At 53.2% G+C, this 18935-nt stretch overlaps 1 protein-coding gene across 1 annotated transcript in view; it reads right to left on the bottom strand.

Annotated features, from left to right (window-relative positions):
• LOC111157152 (chloride voltage-gated channel 4) overlaps positions 1 to 18935 on the bottom strand; it is a 56683-nt gene that overhangs the window by 12658 nt on the left and 25090 nt on the right. The window contains exons 4-10 of the mRNA XM_022518413.1: positions 14778 to 14965; positions 12011 to 12133; positions 6822 to 7028; positions 6619 to 6699; positions 4902 to 5447; positions 3232 to 3418; positions 1255 to 1653 (exon numbers count right to left, since the gene is read on the bottom strand). Of these exons, the coding sequence (XP_022374121.1) occupies positions 1255 to 1653; positions 3232 to 3418; positions 4902 to 5447; positions 6619 to 6699; positions 6822 to 7028; positions 12011 to 12133; positions 14778 to 14965 (1731 nt within the window). The remainder of the gene's footprint in view (positions 1 to 1254; positions 1654 to 3231; positions 3419 to 4901; positions 5448 to 6618; positions 6700 to 6821; positions 7029 to 12010; positions 12134 to 14777; positions 14966 to 18935) is intronic.

Raw genomic sequence — 18935 nt, forward strand, 5'->3', positions numbered from 1 at the left:
TTGGGGGAGGGGAATCCGTTCGAGCAACAAGCTAAGGCGAGAGGATATGGCTTACCCAAACTGATTTTTATAGAGCCTTTGATGAAGGTATTTCAAAGATACTGGAAAGGCTATTCAACATCACAAAAAGATTTTAGAAATTGAAAGGGAGCCTCAGAAATCCTTAACCGAGGGCAGGGATAAGCAAAGGGTCGTCTGGTGAGGGCACAGGCAGTCCTACCCCGGCTAGTCCCACCGGTGAACTTGCTGAATGCCCTGGGAGATGGGATACGCGGGAAAGTCATCAAGCAACCACACAAGCCATGTCGTGGGCCCCATTCCGCCATGAGACGCTGGGCTGGGGAGATCACGGCAGCAGGCGGGCTGCACAGGATGGCCCCGGCCCCGGCCCGCACACAGGGTGGGGGGCTCTGCTGGTCCCTCCCCTGCCACCTCACGTGCACCAGCAGGACTCCAGCCTGAAGGGGATCTCCAAGGCTCACTGTCCTTCTTCCTAGGTCTCCGTGTGGCTCACACCCAGGCCTCTCGGGAATCCTACCTCCCACCTCCCTTTCAGTGCACGCATCCCTAGGCTGCGGGGCCGGCAGACTTGCTTCTCTGGGCCACCATCCTGGGCACCTCGCACTCGGGCATCACCCGCTCGCTCCTCTCCCGACTCGACAGCCTGCCCCTCAGCCCCGCGGCTTGCAGCCAGCACACTGGGAGGAAACGCATCACATGGAACTGCCTCAGGTGGGCCTCTGAGTAGTGGGGTGGGACCTAACGCCACCAGCCAAGTGAAGGGCTTGTGCGGTGGCCCTGGAGGCGGCTGGGGCAAAGAACTCACCCTCGATGTCGGGAAGCCCACCGGAAAGCCTGTCGCCGAGAGCAGCTGGCCAGGGCCAGTCCGGGCTCCCCCGCCTCCACCCTTCCCAGCTTCACCTGACAATTCCCTAAAAAGGCAGTGGCGGCCATGGGCCACCTAGAAGGGACAGGCCCCAGAGGCCACGTGCAAATGTGGCTGTTACTTTCCAGCCAAGCAGGTCTCTCCCTAGACATCGTTCCTCATGGTGGGACCTGGGGACCGGCAGCAGCAGCAGCATGAACCAGGAGCTCAGCACAATGCAGAGTCTCCTTGAATAGGCTCGAGAAAGTGTGAGAGCCCCAGCTTAAAGCCCTCTGACCTTGGCACTCTCTAACCTCTTCGGGAATTCAGGGGGGACGAAGGCGGCCCTGGCCTCTTAGTACAGCCTGAGCTTCCCTCCCTCTACTCACTTATTGCAAGGATCAGCTCCCGCCTCTGCGCAAATCCAATGAGGCGCTCGGAGTCCCTGGAGACCACCACGGGGAAGCCGTTGTAGTCGGTCTCCTTGATGAGCGTCTCCACATCCTCCACGGTCATGCTGTCCTGGGTGAGCACGGACAGAGGCGGCTCGCCCCGCCGCGGCCGCATGACGTCGGTAGCCAGCGTGCGGTGGGTGAACTCGTCCTTCACGTCCAGAAATGGGTACCCGTTCAAGTGGATATGAGCCTCATAGATGCCTTCTTTCCCAAAGGCGTCGGCCACCCATTTGCTGGTCACGGCTGCTGCCATCAAGGGCACAATGTACTCTAGACCACCCGTTAATTCGAACATGATGACCACCAATGACACCGTCATCCGGGTAACTCCACCTGCAACCAAAGACAAGATACAATTCTGAAACTCAACTCCAGACCCTCAGGAGGGCATGAACTGTGGAAACGGACAAGCTGCCTCTAAAGCCTCCAGACACCTGTTCCGAAGACACGGTCCGGCATGTCGCCCAGCACAGACCTCTGGAACGCCGGCCAAGCTCTGGTGAACGCAGCGCGACCTCAGGGGGCCGCAGTCACAGCTGCCTGGGGGGCTCTTCGGTGAGAAGACAACTGGGCTGTCTCTTCACCCAAGACCACGAGCCTGGCTTTCGGGTGAGTGGGCTAGGCAGGGCTCTGACACAGCGAATGTGGTTCTGTTCCAGAAACCCGTAAGCTGGGAAACCGCAGAGATTCTTAGTGGCTATGGACAGGAGAGGGACCCAACTGTGGGTCCCCTGGTATCCATTCCAACTCCTACGAGTCTTCCAGTGACCTTGAACTGGGGTTTCTCGACCTCGGCACTAGGACAACTCAGGTGGGTGTTCTGTGTTCTACGGTGGTATCCCCGGCCACCAGCCCGTAGGTGTGACCACCAAAAATGTCCCCTCCGTCACCCAGTGTTCCCGAGAGGCACAACTGCCCCCGGTTGAAAACCAGTATTCTAGAAGGCGTGGCCGCAACATGGTGGAGACCACGTCCTCACCCAGGCCCTGAATGACTGAGTGGAGAGAAGCTTCCAACCACTCCCACTACACGAACACACGCACGTGTGCACACGCACACACAGGGTCGAGTCTCATTATTCATGGTAGCTATGATCTACAAAGTTGCCACAAATACGGAAGGAGCAAATGCTGAATCACTGCTCTGGGGAAAACACAAGGTTGGGTTTCTATAAGCTTCTGCTCACACCATTTTGGTCGACCGACCAATACAGAACCTTATTTCCTGTGTATTTCTATTGAAAGACACCTTATTTAACACTCATAGATGATTCACGAACACTGAACGCACGGCCCGCAGACTGAAACTCCTGTGTGAGAAGACTTCTGTGACCCTCCTATTTTCTCCATAAGACACATCACAGCCTTCTTGTGCGTACGATGCCCAGACAGACTGTATTTAGCACTATGGCTGGGGGCCATTTAAAACAACAAAATCATTCGCAAAATGCAAAACACATGGCAGTAGATAGACCACGAAAAGGCCACATGTGTAGAGTATCCGAGCTGTGACAAGAGGGCAGGCCTCCCCACCTCGTTCACCCGGAGCTGGGAGCACACACACTAGACACCTCGCACTTTCCACTGCTCCTGCGCGTGTCTGAGGATGACACAGCAAACGCACCCCAAGTGTTGACTTACAGGTCACAGGTTTTAGCAAGGAGGCCAATTCCCAAATGTGGGCTCCGCAAATAATGAGAACCCACTGCGTATCGCGAGCAAGCTACAAGCCCCGGTATGATAAGCCACTGAGATTTAGGGCCTTCCATGCGACAGCAACACAACACAGCCTGTCCTGGGAAAGCCAACACTCAAGGCCATGTCCTCCCTCTCCCCGGTGCCCTAACCCAGAGCAGCTGGTGGCGGCGCTTGGCCTGGCCCCCCTTCCCTTGCGCCCCAGCCGGGGCTGTACCTAGGCAGGCCGCTGCTCCCACCATGGCATAAAGTCCGGGGGTGACACAGTCCGCTCCGGGCCTGCACCAGTTCCTGAAGACGATCCAGTCGTGGTGATGGTAAGCCAGCTGCTCCACGCCGATTCCCACCATCCTGCCGGCCATGGCTCCCACCGCCATGCTGGGGATGAAGAGGCCTGAGGGGATCTCCGGGGGGCACACAGGGAAGGGAAGTATGAGGGAAGGAGGCCGCAGCCCCGCTTCCCCACTCCCGGTGATCAATCCCCCCCTCCACGGGCTTGCGCCCCACTGGTCTTCAGAGGGGGCACAACGCTTCCAAACAGAGGGTCAGCGGTATGGACCAAACAGGACAAGTGGCTTAACCCATCTGGTCAGTCCTAGCTACTGTGACTCGGACAGAACGCGACTTTACACTTCTGCTACCTCTCCTTCAAAACCCGGCCTGCTTCTCCTGCTGGGGATTCAAGGATGATGACCCCCTGCAAATACTCACCCTCCTCTCTCCCCTGTGCGTCATTCACACGAGCTTTTACCATTAAACGTGAAGCCGCAGCAGGGGAATGGAAAAGGAAGGCGTGCGACTGTTCACGGGTCACACCAAGCAGCCCAGTGCGGCTGCCCAGCACCTTCGGAAGCTTTCCACAGGCTCACAGTCCCCGTGAGGACACAGTAGTGCCACACCTGTCAGAGAGACGGGGGCCATCCCCCCTTCCTAATGAAGTACTTTCCCAGAAGTATTCTGAGTATGTTCAAGCCGGTGAAAGGCAGCAAAGAACCGGACTGTGTAAACTGCAAGATCTTGGGGGCGGCGCGCTTTACATTTTGCTGCGTGGAAACGCATTTTCACTTCTCTGGGGATCGGACGTGGGCCAGAGCGCGTGTCTGACCCTCCGTGTTCATGGAGACTGCACGGGATCGCCGATCCCGCCTGGCAGTGGCCCAGGACAGTCATCGATCTGAGGCTGCAAGTGGATTTGTAACCAAATTCCAGGCAAGTCTGGATCCTCGAGGGTGATTTCTAGACTTTGGGATGGTGCTCTGAGTGGCCCCCCAATTCCTAGTCAGTTAACTCCCTATAACTGCAAAGCAGACCCCTCTCGGTGGGCACAAGAGGTTGCTGGCATCTCTCTTGGACACACAAACAATCCCTTTGCTGGAAGACAGCGAAGGGGAGACAGCTGGCTGTTTAATAAAGTCCACCCGTCTTCGCCCCTAAGGCAAAAATTCAGATTTCTGTTTGACCATTACCCACTCGAGTACACAGCTGCTTAGCCTTTTTAAAATGAAACAAATCATGAAAGTCCCGCACAGAAAGCAAGAGTAGCAGAACACTACAGGGGTTCCTCGGGGTTCGAAATGTTCTGCTTCGGCTCCTGGGTGCTCATGACACAAGCGTGCATTTTACGGGAATTCCTGAAGCTATGCACCGCCCCAGATGAATGACAGACTCTGAGCCCTCACTTGCTCACTTGTACAGTGATTACAGTCTGGTTCCCAGGCGCGCTGTTTATCAAAAGCATTGCATCTTCGTGATTAAAAAGAATGTCAAGTGTCCAGCGTTGAGAAAAGAGTTGGTAAAGGTCAGTTCCCTCCCCCTCTCCCTTTTCTCCCGAAGAGGAGGGTGCCTGTCCCCTCACCCCTGCCCTGCCCCTCCGTCCCCTTCACTGACCTTCATGCCAAAGGTAAAGATGGTGATGACGATCTTGAAGACCAGCGCCAGGGCCAGCTGCCACATGGCCGTGTAGACCCCGACGCCGGCCGGCCGGTCCGGGATGTCATCCACAGGCCGGGTCATGTTGGGGTCGTTGATGTAGTCACAGAGCTGGGAAGACTCGAGGGCCCCACAGTCATTGAACAGCTCGGAAATGAGCTCGCTTGTGCTCCGGCGCGTGTAGGGGTTGGGGTAGGCGATGATGGCGGTGATGGCGGTCACCACAATGACCTCCAGCACCGGGTACTTCCCCAGCCTGGTGGTTTTGCGCCTCCGGCACCAGGCGATGTTGCAGCGGATGAAGAGGGTCCCCCACAGGCCGCCGAAGACCCCGAGCAGGATGAAGGGGAAGAGCTCAGCCATGTACCAGGGCGTGTGATATTCCACGTAGAAGAGGACAAGGCGGCTGTTCCCAAAAGGATTGATGGATCGCAGCGTGAAGGCTGCCACCAGGGCCGCGAAAAAGGACCTCCACAAGGTCTTCAGGGGGAAGTAGTAACTGACCTGGGGCGAACAAGGAGGACATGAGGCTGGCTGAAGGAAGAGCTGCCCTGAGCCCCCAGCCCGTGATCGGCAGCCCCCGCAGTGGCGCTTAGTGGGACGGTTGCACTCAGACCAAAGACGGGCGGTACCGACTTCCTCGGGCTAGGGTTCATTACCACCAAGACGCACCAACGAAGACATTTAAAGGACTCTGTGTCTTAAAGTGAAGCAGATACTACTCCAGATGTGTTTGAGCTCTTGTAAAAGAAATGGGAATAGTTCGTTCTAATTCTGTTTATGTCACAAAGACCCTCCCAAAAGCGAATAAACCTCTGGATTTGATTCTACAGAATAAAATGGAATCAGTCAGGGTAGGAAAACCCTAGCCTGCTGAATGTATTTGTATGTCACATGACTTAAGAATTTTTTTTTTTTACGTTATTAAATGCTGGGGGTCAAAAAGAAATATTTTGTGAGCTTTGAAATGGTCAAAAGCAATATTTTGTGACATGTGAAAATTATATAAGATGCACACTCCAGCAGCCACAAAGAAAGTTTTATTGAAATGCAACCAGAGGGGTGCCTGCGTGGCTCAGTCGTTAAGTGCCTGCCTTCGGCTCAGGTCATGGTCCCGGGGTCCTGGGACTGAGTCCCGAGTCAGGCTCCTTGCTCAGTGGGGAGTCTGCTTCTCCCTTTCGCTCTGCCCCCTCCCCCCGCCCATGCTTGCTCTTTCTCTGTCAGATAAATAAATAAAAATCTTTAAAAAAAAAATTAAAAAAAAAGAAATGCAGCCATGCCCGCTCGTGTGAGTGTTGTGTGTGGAGGCTTTTCCACTGCAACCACAAAGCCGAGTAGTCCACCCGAGACCAGAAAACCCACAGAGCCCAGAATATTTACTCTCTGGCCCTTTGCAGAGAACATTTGCTGATCCCTGGAATAGATCCGTTTGGGTTGCCAAAAACAGAAATGCCTCATTAAGTTGGTTAGGAGAAAGAGACTGCAAACTTCCAAAAAATAATAATAATAATAATAATTACATTGGCAATTTTTAAAATAATACTTGAAAACATATTTAACAGTGAAAATCGCGGCTTCTTAATGAGCGGCAGGAATCTTGTCACTACCTCTGTGGTAGCCATCCTCAGCCCCCCGAACTGGCAGATCCGCCCCCCCACCCACTGCCCCTTCTCACCTCCTCAAGACTGAAGAGCACACCCCCGATCGGAGCCCCGAAGGCCACGGAGACTCCGGCGGCGGCAGCGGCCGAGAGCACCTGCGGGACAAAGAGCTCTGTGTGAGCCCACAGCCCTGCCGTGCAGACCCGCGTGAGCAGGTGAGCCGGGACGGGGCTTCCAGAAGAGGCCATCACCGCGGACGGGAGTGCAGCCTGCTCACCTCGCGCCTCTTGCCCTCGTTCTTGCTGTACTTGGAGAAAAGGCTGCTGAAGAAGTTGCCACAGCAGCAAGCCACGTGCACCAGCGGCCCTTCCTTCCCCAGGCTCAGGCCGGAGGACACCACCAGCACCAGGGTGACGGTCTTGATGAGCAGGGTCCACTTCCCCAGGTAGCCCCTGATGATGAAGCCGCTCAAAATGGTCTTTATCTGCAAGAGGATGGAGAACGGGAGCGAGTGAGCCGCTTGGATGCCGCAGCGAGGAAAGGAACTGATTCACCAGCGCTAGACTTGCTTGATCATACAGAGGAGAAGCTACTTTAGTTCTGGACTTGACTGTAATTTTATATTAACAGAATTTATGATAACATACCATATGAACAGTAACTGGAAACCATTTGATGCATAGCGAGCCTTAAGAATTTCTAAAGGCGGGGGGCGCCTGGCCAGCTCAGTCAGCTAAGTGTCTGATTCTTGGTTTCAGCTCAGGTCCTGATCTCGGGGTCACAGGATCGAGCCTCGCGTCAGGCTCCTGAGTGGAGTACCTTCATCTCCGGCATTATTGATAGAGATCTGTTTCTTAATTCACGGAGAAATACCAAGCGAGGGAGTGTGCAAGCACACGTTTCCAAAGAACGCAACGAGCTCCTTCCTATAAAGCCCCAGTGAGGTCTTCTAGCTACACAGTCGGACGGTGTTTCCTGAACTAGCCCCTAACTAATGGCAGACTGGCGGGTCTTTAACTAGGGGTAGCGGGCTTATTTGAGCCAGTGCTCGGGGGATCTCAGATCTCTTTATTTAAGGGATGTTTTATTATGCCTGCCACAGTCCTGCCCTTTTGTGTTGCCTCGGATAAAATTATCTATAATTTTTTGTCCGTTAGTTAATGTAGATTTGGACCCTAGGGTACAGTTGAGAGTGTAATACCATTTAGAAGATCACAAGCATCTAAATTACCTGAGCCTCTGCCAGCCGTGACACGCGGTGAAATGAACAATGTAACAGGTATTTGGTAATTCGCTATAATGATTTTATGAAATTGTCATGATCACATTAGGGACTAAAGAAAGCAAATTCATTGCCAGTAAATGCCAAAGCCTAATCACCTGATTCGTATGAATCAACAGAGACTGAATCAGGCAGAGCTTTCGTGGCATGTACTAGGGTGGTTTTCCAACCCGCAGATGTTCAAGGTAAAAACCTTCCTGGCAAGTAAGTATCTGCGAGAGCGAATGCTTTTTGTAATGAACTGCAACATCGGTTCAAAGTCAGTTTTAAGAGGACGTGATTTCTTAGAGTCCACAGTGGTTCTACCAACAAAGCTGATAGCGACGGCAGGAAGGACACCCTTGCCTACTTCTAACTCCCCAGTCCGAGGACACTTTTCAGGTGCTTCATAGAGCTTAAACTAGAACATTTGTTACACAAAAATCAGTGTTCTCTCAATCTGCATTTTTACCAGTGTTTCCAAAGGAATGTCCATTCTAGGCGATCAAAATGTTTCCGAAGCAAAGGCTGGGGAGGACGAGCAATGGGTAGATGTTGCCGAAGGGCACCCGGGCCTAAGTGCGCTCTGACGCTGCGCGCTATGTGACAGGAGAGATAATGGGGCTGTAGCTCAATCTGAGTGAAGTCCGTTTACACAGCTAGCTGGGTTTCAACTAAGAGGCTCTTTTTACGCATGAAACATTTATTTATATTTCCTTTTTACCCTGCCCCTTTCCTCTGAGAGTTGGACCCTAAGATTAGGGATTGCAAGCTCTCCTATAATAATAGAATTCTGCTACTGCTGAGTCATAGTAACCAAAACTAAATTATAAGACCTCAACTGGGTTCCTGGAGGAATAATCCTAAGAGATTATTGTGGGGGCGCCTGGGTGGCTCCGTCGGTGAAGCGTCTGCCTTTGTCTCAGGTTATGATCCCAGGGTCCTGAGTTCGAGTCCCAGCATTGGGCTCCCTGCTCAGCAGGGAGCCTGCTTCTCCCTCTGCCCCTACCCCCTCACCCCAACTCATGCACGCACGCTCTCCCTCTCAAATAAAGTCTTTAAAAAAAGATTATTGCGAACTCTTTCACAAATTGAGAAACTAATCTGTTATGTGTGATGTGTAGTTAGAAGTGTATTAATAAAACAAGCACCCGTGTACCCACCAGCACACCAGAGAGAAGACTGGGTACCTAGGAAAGCCCTGTATTGGCTTCCTGGGTGGATCCTTCCTCTTCCCCCCGCCCAATCATTTCCTTGCCCGCCTTTACACGTTTAGCACATGTGCGTGTCAGTAAACAGTGTGTGCTTTCACTGTGGCTGTGTGTGGACTTCGTATAAACAGAATCATACTCTACATAATTCTGGCCGTTGCTTTCCTGAGTTTCATGCACACCAGCGTGTGCCTTGCACATCCGCCACATCGAGATCGTCACACTCAGCTTTGGATTTAACTCTTTTTGAGTTCAGCTGTCACAAATACACGCCCTCTTTGGACAAAGACCAAGTCCAGGGAGCCCCTCACAGACAGAGTTCACGTCCAAGCCCCCAGTCTGTCTACAAGATCCCAAGGTGAGCCAGGTGTCTCTGGTTGTTGGAACGGGGAGATGGCACGGCGCATCACCCCTTTTATTACTGCTTTAAACTCTCCAATTCCCCATCGGCCACCTGCTCATTTTGGAAAGGCAGTTTGGGTCCCAGAGAGCCTACGGTCAGGCGGTGGGACCATCGGACGGAGAGCGCAATGCCCGTCTGCACTTTTTAGTGTCCGGGGGCCTCAGCTCCAAGACACCAAACATGACACAGTCCGTTCTGCCGTAACGCTGGTTTTGCAAACACAAATTTGTTTCAGTCTGACTTGTGCATTGGGGAAGAACTAGAGTATAATGCAAATTTCGCGTCTGTTTTTGCCCAATTTCATCTGGGAGAAACATGAGATGCGCGTGGAAAATGGCCCCAGCCAAACAGAGCGGGACAGGAAGGCACAAAATGCACACAGCATGGGCCTCCAACGGCCACCAGTTCACACGTGCACTAGCGAGTGTATGTTTCTTAACCGTTTCACATGTGTAAGCCAGGCTATTGGGGTTTTCTTTTAAGATTTTATTAACGTATTTGTCAGGGAGAGAGAGAGAGAGAGAGAGCACAAGCAGTGGGAGGGACAGGCAGAGGGAGAAGCGGACTCCCCACTAAGCGAGGAGTGGGACTCGATCCCAGGACTCCAGGATCGGGACCTGAGCTGAAGGCAGAGGCTTAAAGACAGCCAGGTCCCTGGGCTACTGGTTTTCTAGGTTTCTATCTTTCATAGGCGTCACTGATGGACATTTCTGAGGGTTGTGCTCCTGCTGCTGTCTGGCCCAGCAGCGCGGTGGTTTTGCCCGTGCGATGCTGCACGCCCCAGGGACCCGCGGGAACTCCTGGGCTGCACGGGAGCAGAAGGGACTCACCAAGGCTACAGGATGCTGCCGCGGCTCTGCTCTTCCGGTTCGTGCAGCAACAGGTTAACGCAAGCCAACGCAAAGTCGGCCTGACATATTCTTTTTTCTCTCCCTCTTTCCTGGAACAGGACAACGTTGGGCTTTTCTTTTGACAATCGTTCAAAGACTCCTGCCCTTTCCAGGAACTGCCCAGAACAGCGGCCGTGTTGGCAAGGACCACCAAAGAGGGTGCGTGTGGGGGAGCGGGGACCAACGTGCGTCTGTTGCCACCACCGGTCGCATCTGTAAACTCACCTTCTCCACCTCTAGGGGCCCTGCTGAAGCACCAGCTTGATTATAGTGATAATATAAGAACTTTTTAAAAAATATATTTATTGATTTGTTTTACGGAGACAGAGTGCGCGCGCATACACGCAAGGGAGCAGGGGCAGAGGGAGAGAGAGTGAGTCCCAAGCAGACTACGTGCTAAGTATGGAGCCCCACACAGGGCTCATCTCAGGACGCCGAGATCACGACCTGAGCTGAAACCAAGAGTCGGTCGCTTAACCGACTGAGCCACCCAGACACCCCAGTATAAGAACTTTTAAACTGGGGCGCCTGGGTGGCTCAGTGGGTTAAAGCCACTGCCTTCAGCTCGGGTCGTGATCTCAGGGTCCTGGGATCGAGCCCCACATCGGGCTCTCTGCTCAGCGGGGAGCCAGCTTCCCCCTCTCTCTCTGCCTGCCTCTCTGCCTGCTTGTGATCTCTCTCTCTCTTAGATAAATAAATAAATAAAAATTTTTAAAAAAGAACTTTTAAACTTATTTCTGGCTAAAATGTTCACTGTCTGGGCTCTTGGGGGAACTCACTCAATTACCATCATTCTAGCTGGTAGATCCTCCTGGGTCTGAAGTTTGATCACAAGCGTTCCTCTTGGTCGATGAGGTCACTTCCCTCACACTCACGTTACATGGAAGTGCTATACAATGTAAGAACTCTGAACTCGGGGGTGCATTCACAGAGCATGTCCTGATTGTGGAAGTAAGTTTTTTTTGTTTTTTTTGTTTTTTGAAAGATTTTATTTATTTATTTGACAGAGAGAAATCACAAGTAGACAGAGAGGCAGGCAGAGAGAGAGGAGGAAGCAGGCTCCCTGTTGAGCAGAAAGCCCGATGTGGGGCTTGAACCCAGGACCTGGGATCATGACCTGAGCCGAAGGCAGCGGCTTAACCCACTGAGCCACCCAGGCGTCCCTGGAAGTAAATTTTTTAAAGATTGCTACTACCCTGTCACCAGAAGAAGAAAAGAGGCAAGGGAGTTCACTCGTAAGAGGGTTGACTCATCAGTCAACATTCTGAGCGACAAACCCCCGTTACTGCCTTCTCCCCATTATGTCACAGGTGCACTGACAAGTTCCTGAAGGGCCACATTTAGGTATGGGGTCAATGAACTGATTGCACAGGCTTTGAGAGTTATGCCTGGCTTGCAAAGATAAGAATTTAATCATCTGAAAAGAGAAAGAGCATTAAGTCCTGACACAGAGCATAAATTCTGGTGCCAGACGGCTGGGTTCAACTTGTAGCAAACCAGCTGTGCAGCCCCAGGCAAGCTGCTTAACCTCTCTGTGCTTCAGTTTCCTCAACTATCAAGTGAAAAATAGCAGAACCCACCTCACAGGCTCCTTGTAAGGACTCAACGAGTTAACACATAGCAAATGCTCCGGACCATGCTGGGCACCTAAGCATTTGCTTTTCTTATTACCGGCACAGAAGAAACTGGGCCACCACTCACCTCTGGTATACCGGAGCCACAGGCGTATGGCGCAAACACGCGCACCAGGGAGACGGCCAAAAAGGCAAACAGCAATGCCCACAGGATGTACATGAGGTAATTCAGAATGTAAGCACTGGCGCCCTGGACAACAAGCACAAAACGAGAAAGGACACGTGAGCAAAGGCAGAGCCCAGCACCACCCCCGCCCACCCTCTCCTCAGGGACAGCAGGGCCTTGGCCGGGGACAGCTGCTCAGCTGGCCCCATGTCCCCAGAGAGGCCAGGGTCGGTTTTCAGAGAGGCTGCCACCGCGCCGGCAGGTATACACCGACCCAGCCCCGGGGGCCTCTGGGAGCTGCCTGCGCCTGCCTGGCCCCGGGGGAGGCCCCGCCTGCGGGCGAGCGGCAGAGGGCCTGCAGCTGGCCTCATCCGTCACGCTGAAGGTCATGAACAGTGCGACGCCGGAAATTCTGCCGCAGAGCCCCTGGAAGGTTCGTCTGGTCCCATCCGCGGTGCACTGGCCTCTCTCGGCCCTCCCGTAGGCCAGTGGCAGCCCCGTATCCCGCTGTGGTCCAGGCCCCGTGGGCGAAATGCAGACACTCAAGGCCCTATCCCAGGGCTGCCGCGTCAGACACGGGGGGGGGGGGGGGGGCGCAAAATGTGTTTGGGCAAGCTGGCCAGCACTTCGAGGGCAAAACATGAGCTTCTCCTGCAGGCTCATGCACTGAACCACTTATTCCAAATTATCTGATGAATGAAGAACATGCAGTCTGGGGTCTTCGACCCTGAGGACCTGGTCTGCGGGACGGGGACATTTCCAGTGGCCTCAGCTTCACGCCACCATCTGGGTTAGCCCAGTGAGGGGCGAGGGAAAGCGAGGTCACCGACAAGTCAGGCCATGGAGAAGGGCACACGTGCGCCTAGGAAATGCCGAACCACATTCCAGGAGACTGCTCTGGCCTTGACAATCACTTTTATTCACACCCTGTGCAAGAGCGATCAGACTGAGGAATACGTTTCAGCCACTTAAAACCATACTTTTTTGAGAGTAAAAATAACTTCTCATTCTTACTAACAGCTCTTCTTTGAATCAAAGTATAAATCTTAGAAACGGCTGAAAAGATGAAGAGCTATATTCCCCCCAACAAAAAAACGTATTGTAAGTAGGAACAAGAAATAAAATATGGTATCCAGCCAATTCTGCCTGTCCACTCCCATCAACCCAAGTAGAGAATTTATTTTGGGAAGAAATGGAGAGCACTGAGAACATGGGAGATTTCAAGATCCCTGTCTCCTTCTGAGATTGGAAAGAATCAATTTTCAATTCTACTGAGGAAGAGGTTTAGTAAAATGGCCCATCTTCAGCTGTGGCTAAGTCCATGGTGGGGATGCATGTGGTTGGGGATGGGGTAGAGGGGAGAAAAGGGATAAACCACACCCATCGTCTAAAAATACACCCTCGCACTACCCCTCATGTGAATCTCACCAACCTAGCTGCCCCACCCCACCTGGGCTTCCGATCTGTCCATGACCCACAGTCACTGTAATGGCCCCTGAATTCAGTTACAAGTTAACCCTTTTCCTGAATGAAGACTTTTGTATAGATGGGAAGCTCTAAGGGCCTTGAAGGCAAGTGCCCAGTCTGTAGCTACCTGGACCCTCCTATCAGAGAAGGCCCAGAAACATCCTCAGCAATGCGCTCTTAAAATGCCTTGGAAGACGAGTACTTAAAGCACAGTGGGGTGGCACGTCACACCTGCTAGGACAGCTAGAATCGAACCCAGACAATCACAAGTGCCGGAAAGCCCCACGCACACGGCTGGTGGCATTGGAAAATGGGGAACTCACTCTTGAAAATACTCCTCCAAAGGTTTAACACCAAGTTACCACAGGACACAGCAATTCGCCAACTAAGTCGAGCCCCAAGAGAGATGAAAAACAAGGTCACGAAAAACATATATAAAAACCTGTATACAAACGCTCAAAACAAAATCATTCCTAAGGGCACAAGAGGGGAAGCAGTCCACGTTCGTCAACTACGGAGTGGCTAAGTATGGTCGAGCCATACAGTGAAATAGGATTCAGCCACAAAAAGGAAGGGAATGGCAATTTATCCTACAGCATGAACCTGAAAAACGTGACGCTGAGTGAAAGAAGTGGGCACACTGAGTTAGAGTTATTTTTAGCACTCTACGCCGCACAGTGTAGGACTCCACTTGGAGACAAAGAGATCAGGGGTTGCTTAGGGCTGGTGGGTTGGGAGGAATGGGGAGTGGCTGCAATGGGTACAACGGTTCTTTTGGGATGATAAAGGTGTTCCAGAATTGTATTGTGGTGATGGCAGCACAACTCTGAATCTTCTAAAAACCAGGGCCCTTAACATTTTAAACGGGCAAACCGTGTAGAATGTGAATCGTATCTCACTAAAGCTGGTACTGTTTTTTGTTAAAAAAAAAAAAAAAAAAAGTAACTTCTTTTCATATCGGAAGGTATAAAAAGCAGCCCTGTTTCTTCAGCATAGTCAGCACATCCCTCTCGGGAAGAAAAAACAAGACTTTTACAAATACATACATATGTGGTGCACGTGAATCAGTAGGGAAAGCTTTTCCGACTCAAGTTTGCGCATCAGAGCCAGAGGAAGCCAAGGCGCACTGGGACTGAGCCAAGGACGGTCATCAGAACAGACACTGGAAGGAAGCACGAGCAGCCACAGAAGGCCCAGGGCTGTTCCAATGAGCCTGCGGAGCGGCAGGGGCTCCCAGCCAGGACGCTGCCCAGAAACCCACCTCCGACTGATTCACCAACAGCTCCGACCATTTCTGCCAGAGGGGACACTTGTCCCTGTCCTCAAAAGTGGTCTCGTTGGAAGTCCAGCAGCACTGCTCATGGCTGTACCAGAAGGCGGACAGGCAGACCCCCTCCTTCAAGTCGGTCATCCAGTCCACGGCGAGATCGATGACTCCAGCCAAAGTGCCTGGAAGAAGCAGCAAGAGCCACTCAGAGGAAGCGTCCTGTGACGAGGCGGGAGAACACAGGGCCCGGGGGCCGACGCGGGAGCCCGGCAGCAGGGCAGGCCGTGCCGGGGGAGGGGGGGACCATGCTGCGGATGGGGCATGAGAGAGGTCTCCTGAGCACTCCCAGTGTGACCAAGGCCATGCCCAGCCCCAACAAGAAACAGAGGCTGAGGACGGGTGGTGCTTGGGTGGCTGAAATCCGGCAGGAACGACAGACATTCAGGGCTTAAGTTCTCACAAGGCCACTAGGGCCAAGCAGTTTTCAAAATTCATTCCTTCCAAATCCTAGAAACAGGGTACACAGGCCCTATAAATGAGGCTACCCCCTCAGTGGCTTCTGGGCCCTGGTGCTGGGATCACACACGTTAAATATTTCTCAGGCAAACCTGACAATGCAGACACAAGGGAGGCATGAGGACCATAACAGCCTCATCATTTAAGTAAGGTTTTTCCACCCAATGGGAACCAAATTTGGAAAACCCCACTTGTTAGAACTTTCTGGATTTTAAAATCATGGATAAGGGACTGTAGATCTAGGTAAGTAGGTAACTACTTTAAAGGCATATAAAGGGAGATATCTTAAAGTGTGCAGTGGGCCATGGGAGGCTACCTTGGATCTCCTTCTGAATAACCCATAGTTCCAGAGTCTTTTACAGAGGCAGGGAATACTTTCAGGCTACTAAATTTTTCAAACTTTTACTGGATCCTTCTAACAATATCAGTTCCCCACCTGCACCCATACACCTGCATCAGGGTTGGCCCTTCCCTGCTCCCCCATTACATCGAAAGCGTCCACTGTTCTTGGGAGATCACCCGAATCCTTTGCAGGTGCCAGACTCGAACAGCTGGCCCCTCAAGCCCTCCCCGCCTCACCTCTCTCCGTCACTAACACCCCCATCCTGCCCACACCATGTTCCTGGAGTGCCCCTGGTTCGCCTCGCTACACCACCTCAATCAGCACTGCCCCGCCCCGGGCCCGGCAAGCTCCTACTTATCTTCCAGATTCAATATTTACATCACTTCTTCCAGGAAGCCTTTCCCAGGAAGTCCAAGTCTGGGCTAGGCATAGTTCCCGGCCATTCCCCCATCATCACAACTCATATCCTCATCACACGAGTGTGTGTGTGTGTACAGTGTCTAGGCCGTAAGTGTGTGTGTGGGGGAGTTGTGTAGTGTGGTTTACACACCAAGGTAGGGGTCAGGCCAGATGTTCAGACTGTGTGTCCACTCTAAGCAGGCAAGGGCCACCTGCCTTGTCCACTGTTTTATGTATCAGGTACGTGGCAAGAACTTCATTTCCATGGGGCAGTAAATGAATGAACGAAAATCAGAAAACCCAGATCGATCCATTTACTCGAGGGGTAGTTACTGAGCACCGAGTGCCTATGAGCTAGTCCCCGTCCCACGCCCCTGGAAATGGCAGTGAACACGGCAGGCTCAGATCCCTGCCTCCGCGGCCCTGCACGTCACAGAGAGGCGGGCCACTGGGCAGCGGAAGGAAATCAGGGGCTCTGTGAGAAGGCAGCTAAGTGCTAGGGAGCAAACTGCAGCCCGTGACAACGCTGCGGCCCCTCTGGGAAACAGCGCGGCAGTCCCTCAGGTAACACACAGCTGCCATCTGACTCAGCAAGTCCACTCCGGGGCGAGCGCCCAGGAGACGTGAACACACGCGTCTATGCGACACGCGCACGCGGAATGCTCACGGCGGCGCTACTCACAGGAGCCAAAGACCGGAAACAGCCCCGAGCCCCATCCTGCGGAACGGCCGGGTCGGGTGGGCTCCAGCCACGCAGCGCACTCGAACTTGGCAGCAAAAACGAGCGGAGCTGATGGGGCCCGGCACGGGACGCCGAGTGCGGAGGCTGATCGCGGGACCCCGTGCGGGAGGCTCCCGCCGCCCCGAGATGGCCAGGCCGGGCCAATGTGGGGGGCCACAAGTTAGGGTCAGCGGCATCCTGGGGCTGGGAGGCGGCTGGGGGCTGCGGGCCTTGGTAGCCAGGGCTGTGGAGGTCCTTTGGGGGGCGGAGAGAATGCTCTCTAAAAGGGGCTACAGTGAGGGTTTTGCAACTCTGAACGCATCAGAAACCACCACACTGTACACTCCGACGAGGTGAATGGTGTGGAATGTGAACACTATCTTAATAAAGCTTGTACACACACACACACACACGCACGCACACACACGCACGCACATGCACTGGGGCGAGGGGCACGGGGCCGAGAGAGGGAGAGAAGATCAGAGGATCACTGGGTCTAACCCCCTCGCCTTCTTTAGGTCTTTGTTCAAACGTCTCCTGGCGCTGGAGGCACTCCCTGAGCGCCGGCTCCAAGTCCCGCTCCCTCTCTAGGCCTCAGTCTTAATCTTCGCCAGGAGGCAGTGCTGCGCGGCCGGCTTCGTTCGGTGGAACAACAGCGACACCCAGTGGGGACTCCCGATAAGCGCCCTGCAGAGGAGCCGCCGGCCTCGCCATTGTGAGAGTCAAAACACCCCGTCCAGGATGCCGCTGCAGAGGGAGGCCTAGCCAAGCCGGGGACCCCTGAGTCCTCCTCACTGTCAGGACAGCTGGAGAGGAGCACAGCGAAGGGGACACGATTTGCTGGCTCTCCCTTCACGGCACTCTGTAGCCACCTGCACTGTCAGCGTCCCCCTGCCTTCTCACTGTCCTCCTGTATTCTTCTGGAGGGTGTGCCCAGAGCGCCCCTCGCGGGGTGGGGGGCCCCCGACCCTGGCCCCACATTAGGATCATGGGTGGGGGCTGGGATGAGGGAGGGGGGCTCTCCCCAATGCTAGGGCACCATCTCCAGGGAGACTCTTGAAGCCCAGGCAGCAAAATTTTTTGCTTTCATTCCCCAGAGGAGTCTTCCAGAAAGGACTGGCAGAAATTGGGCAGATGGGGAAACCAAGAGGGCAATATCAGATTTATTCAACAGAGCCTAATCGGGCTCTTACAGGAGTCAGTAAATCCACGCTCTGCTCTCTGCTCTGGCAGATGCTAGAACATCTATTCCGGATTTCTTCATTTCCTCTATTTATTTTTCTTGCCTAGAAGCCAAGAATCATGATACGGTACACAGTTTCATAAATCTCTTCTAAATAAAGACATCAAAATTCACAGCAAATGCCTACCCTGCCCGCCTTCAAAGGTGTTCGTGGAAGCAAACAAATTGGTGGCGAAGACACCAGATAGCCATGAAATCGAATCCCAGGCAACACTGCCCCGGGAAGGGAACACTAAAACTGGGGAAATGCGGGAACCCTCCCGGCAAGTGAGCCCCTCCCATAGCGGGGTACGGACGAAATGAAAGAATGCCCAGAGATCGGACTCCTCGGTCATCACAGTTTGTGTCTGTGCCCTGTTAGCATTCAGTCTTTCTTAGAGCATCTACTATATTCTGCCTTTATGACAGTCACTCGCTGATCAATCCCGTAACTGTCACTATTATGTTATCACAGGTAAGTGATTTTTATTAAGGGACTCGCCTTTAGCATGCTCGGTTTTTTTTATTCTTAGACATTAACCTTCAGAGCCTCCTAAAATGAAGTACATCTCCGGAAAGAGTTTCCATGGAGAGCTGGTGCGTTTGATAGTAAAAGGGCAGGTTTCCCCTCCAGATACGCCTCCATTCGCTCTGGAAGCATCAACTGCTCGCAAGCCTGGTGCTGGGGTTATAAAAACTAAGGGTACAGCATCCCCAAGGGTCAGATCAATGCACGGGCCGGAAGTATTTGCCGTGGGCCTCCCTCCGACCCTGGGCATGTCTCGAACGTGCTCTGAGTTCCCCAGGGTGTGCACAGCTCACTCCAGGGCCTGTGTGGACATGGCCAACCGGCTCACCAAGTACAAAAGTGACTGCATTTGGGCTCCATGCCCTGGAGTCTTGCCTTATTGAGGATACGTTTAATGTTAAAGGTGTGGTCATGGGTTCTGC

This window comes from Enhydra lutris, unplaced genomic scaffold, assembly GCF_002288905.1.
Source record: "Enhydra lutris kenyoni isolate GAN:26980312 unplaced genomic scaffold, ASM228890v2 scaffoldscaffold52, whole genome shotgun sequence".
Classification (NCBI taxonomy): domain Eukaryota; kingdom Metazoa; phylum Chordata; class Mammalia; order Carnivora; family Mustelidae; genus Enhydra; species Enhydra lutris.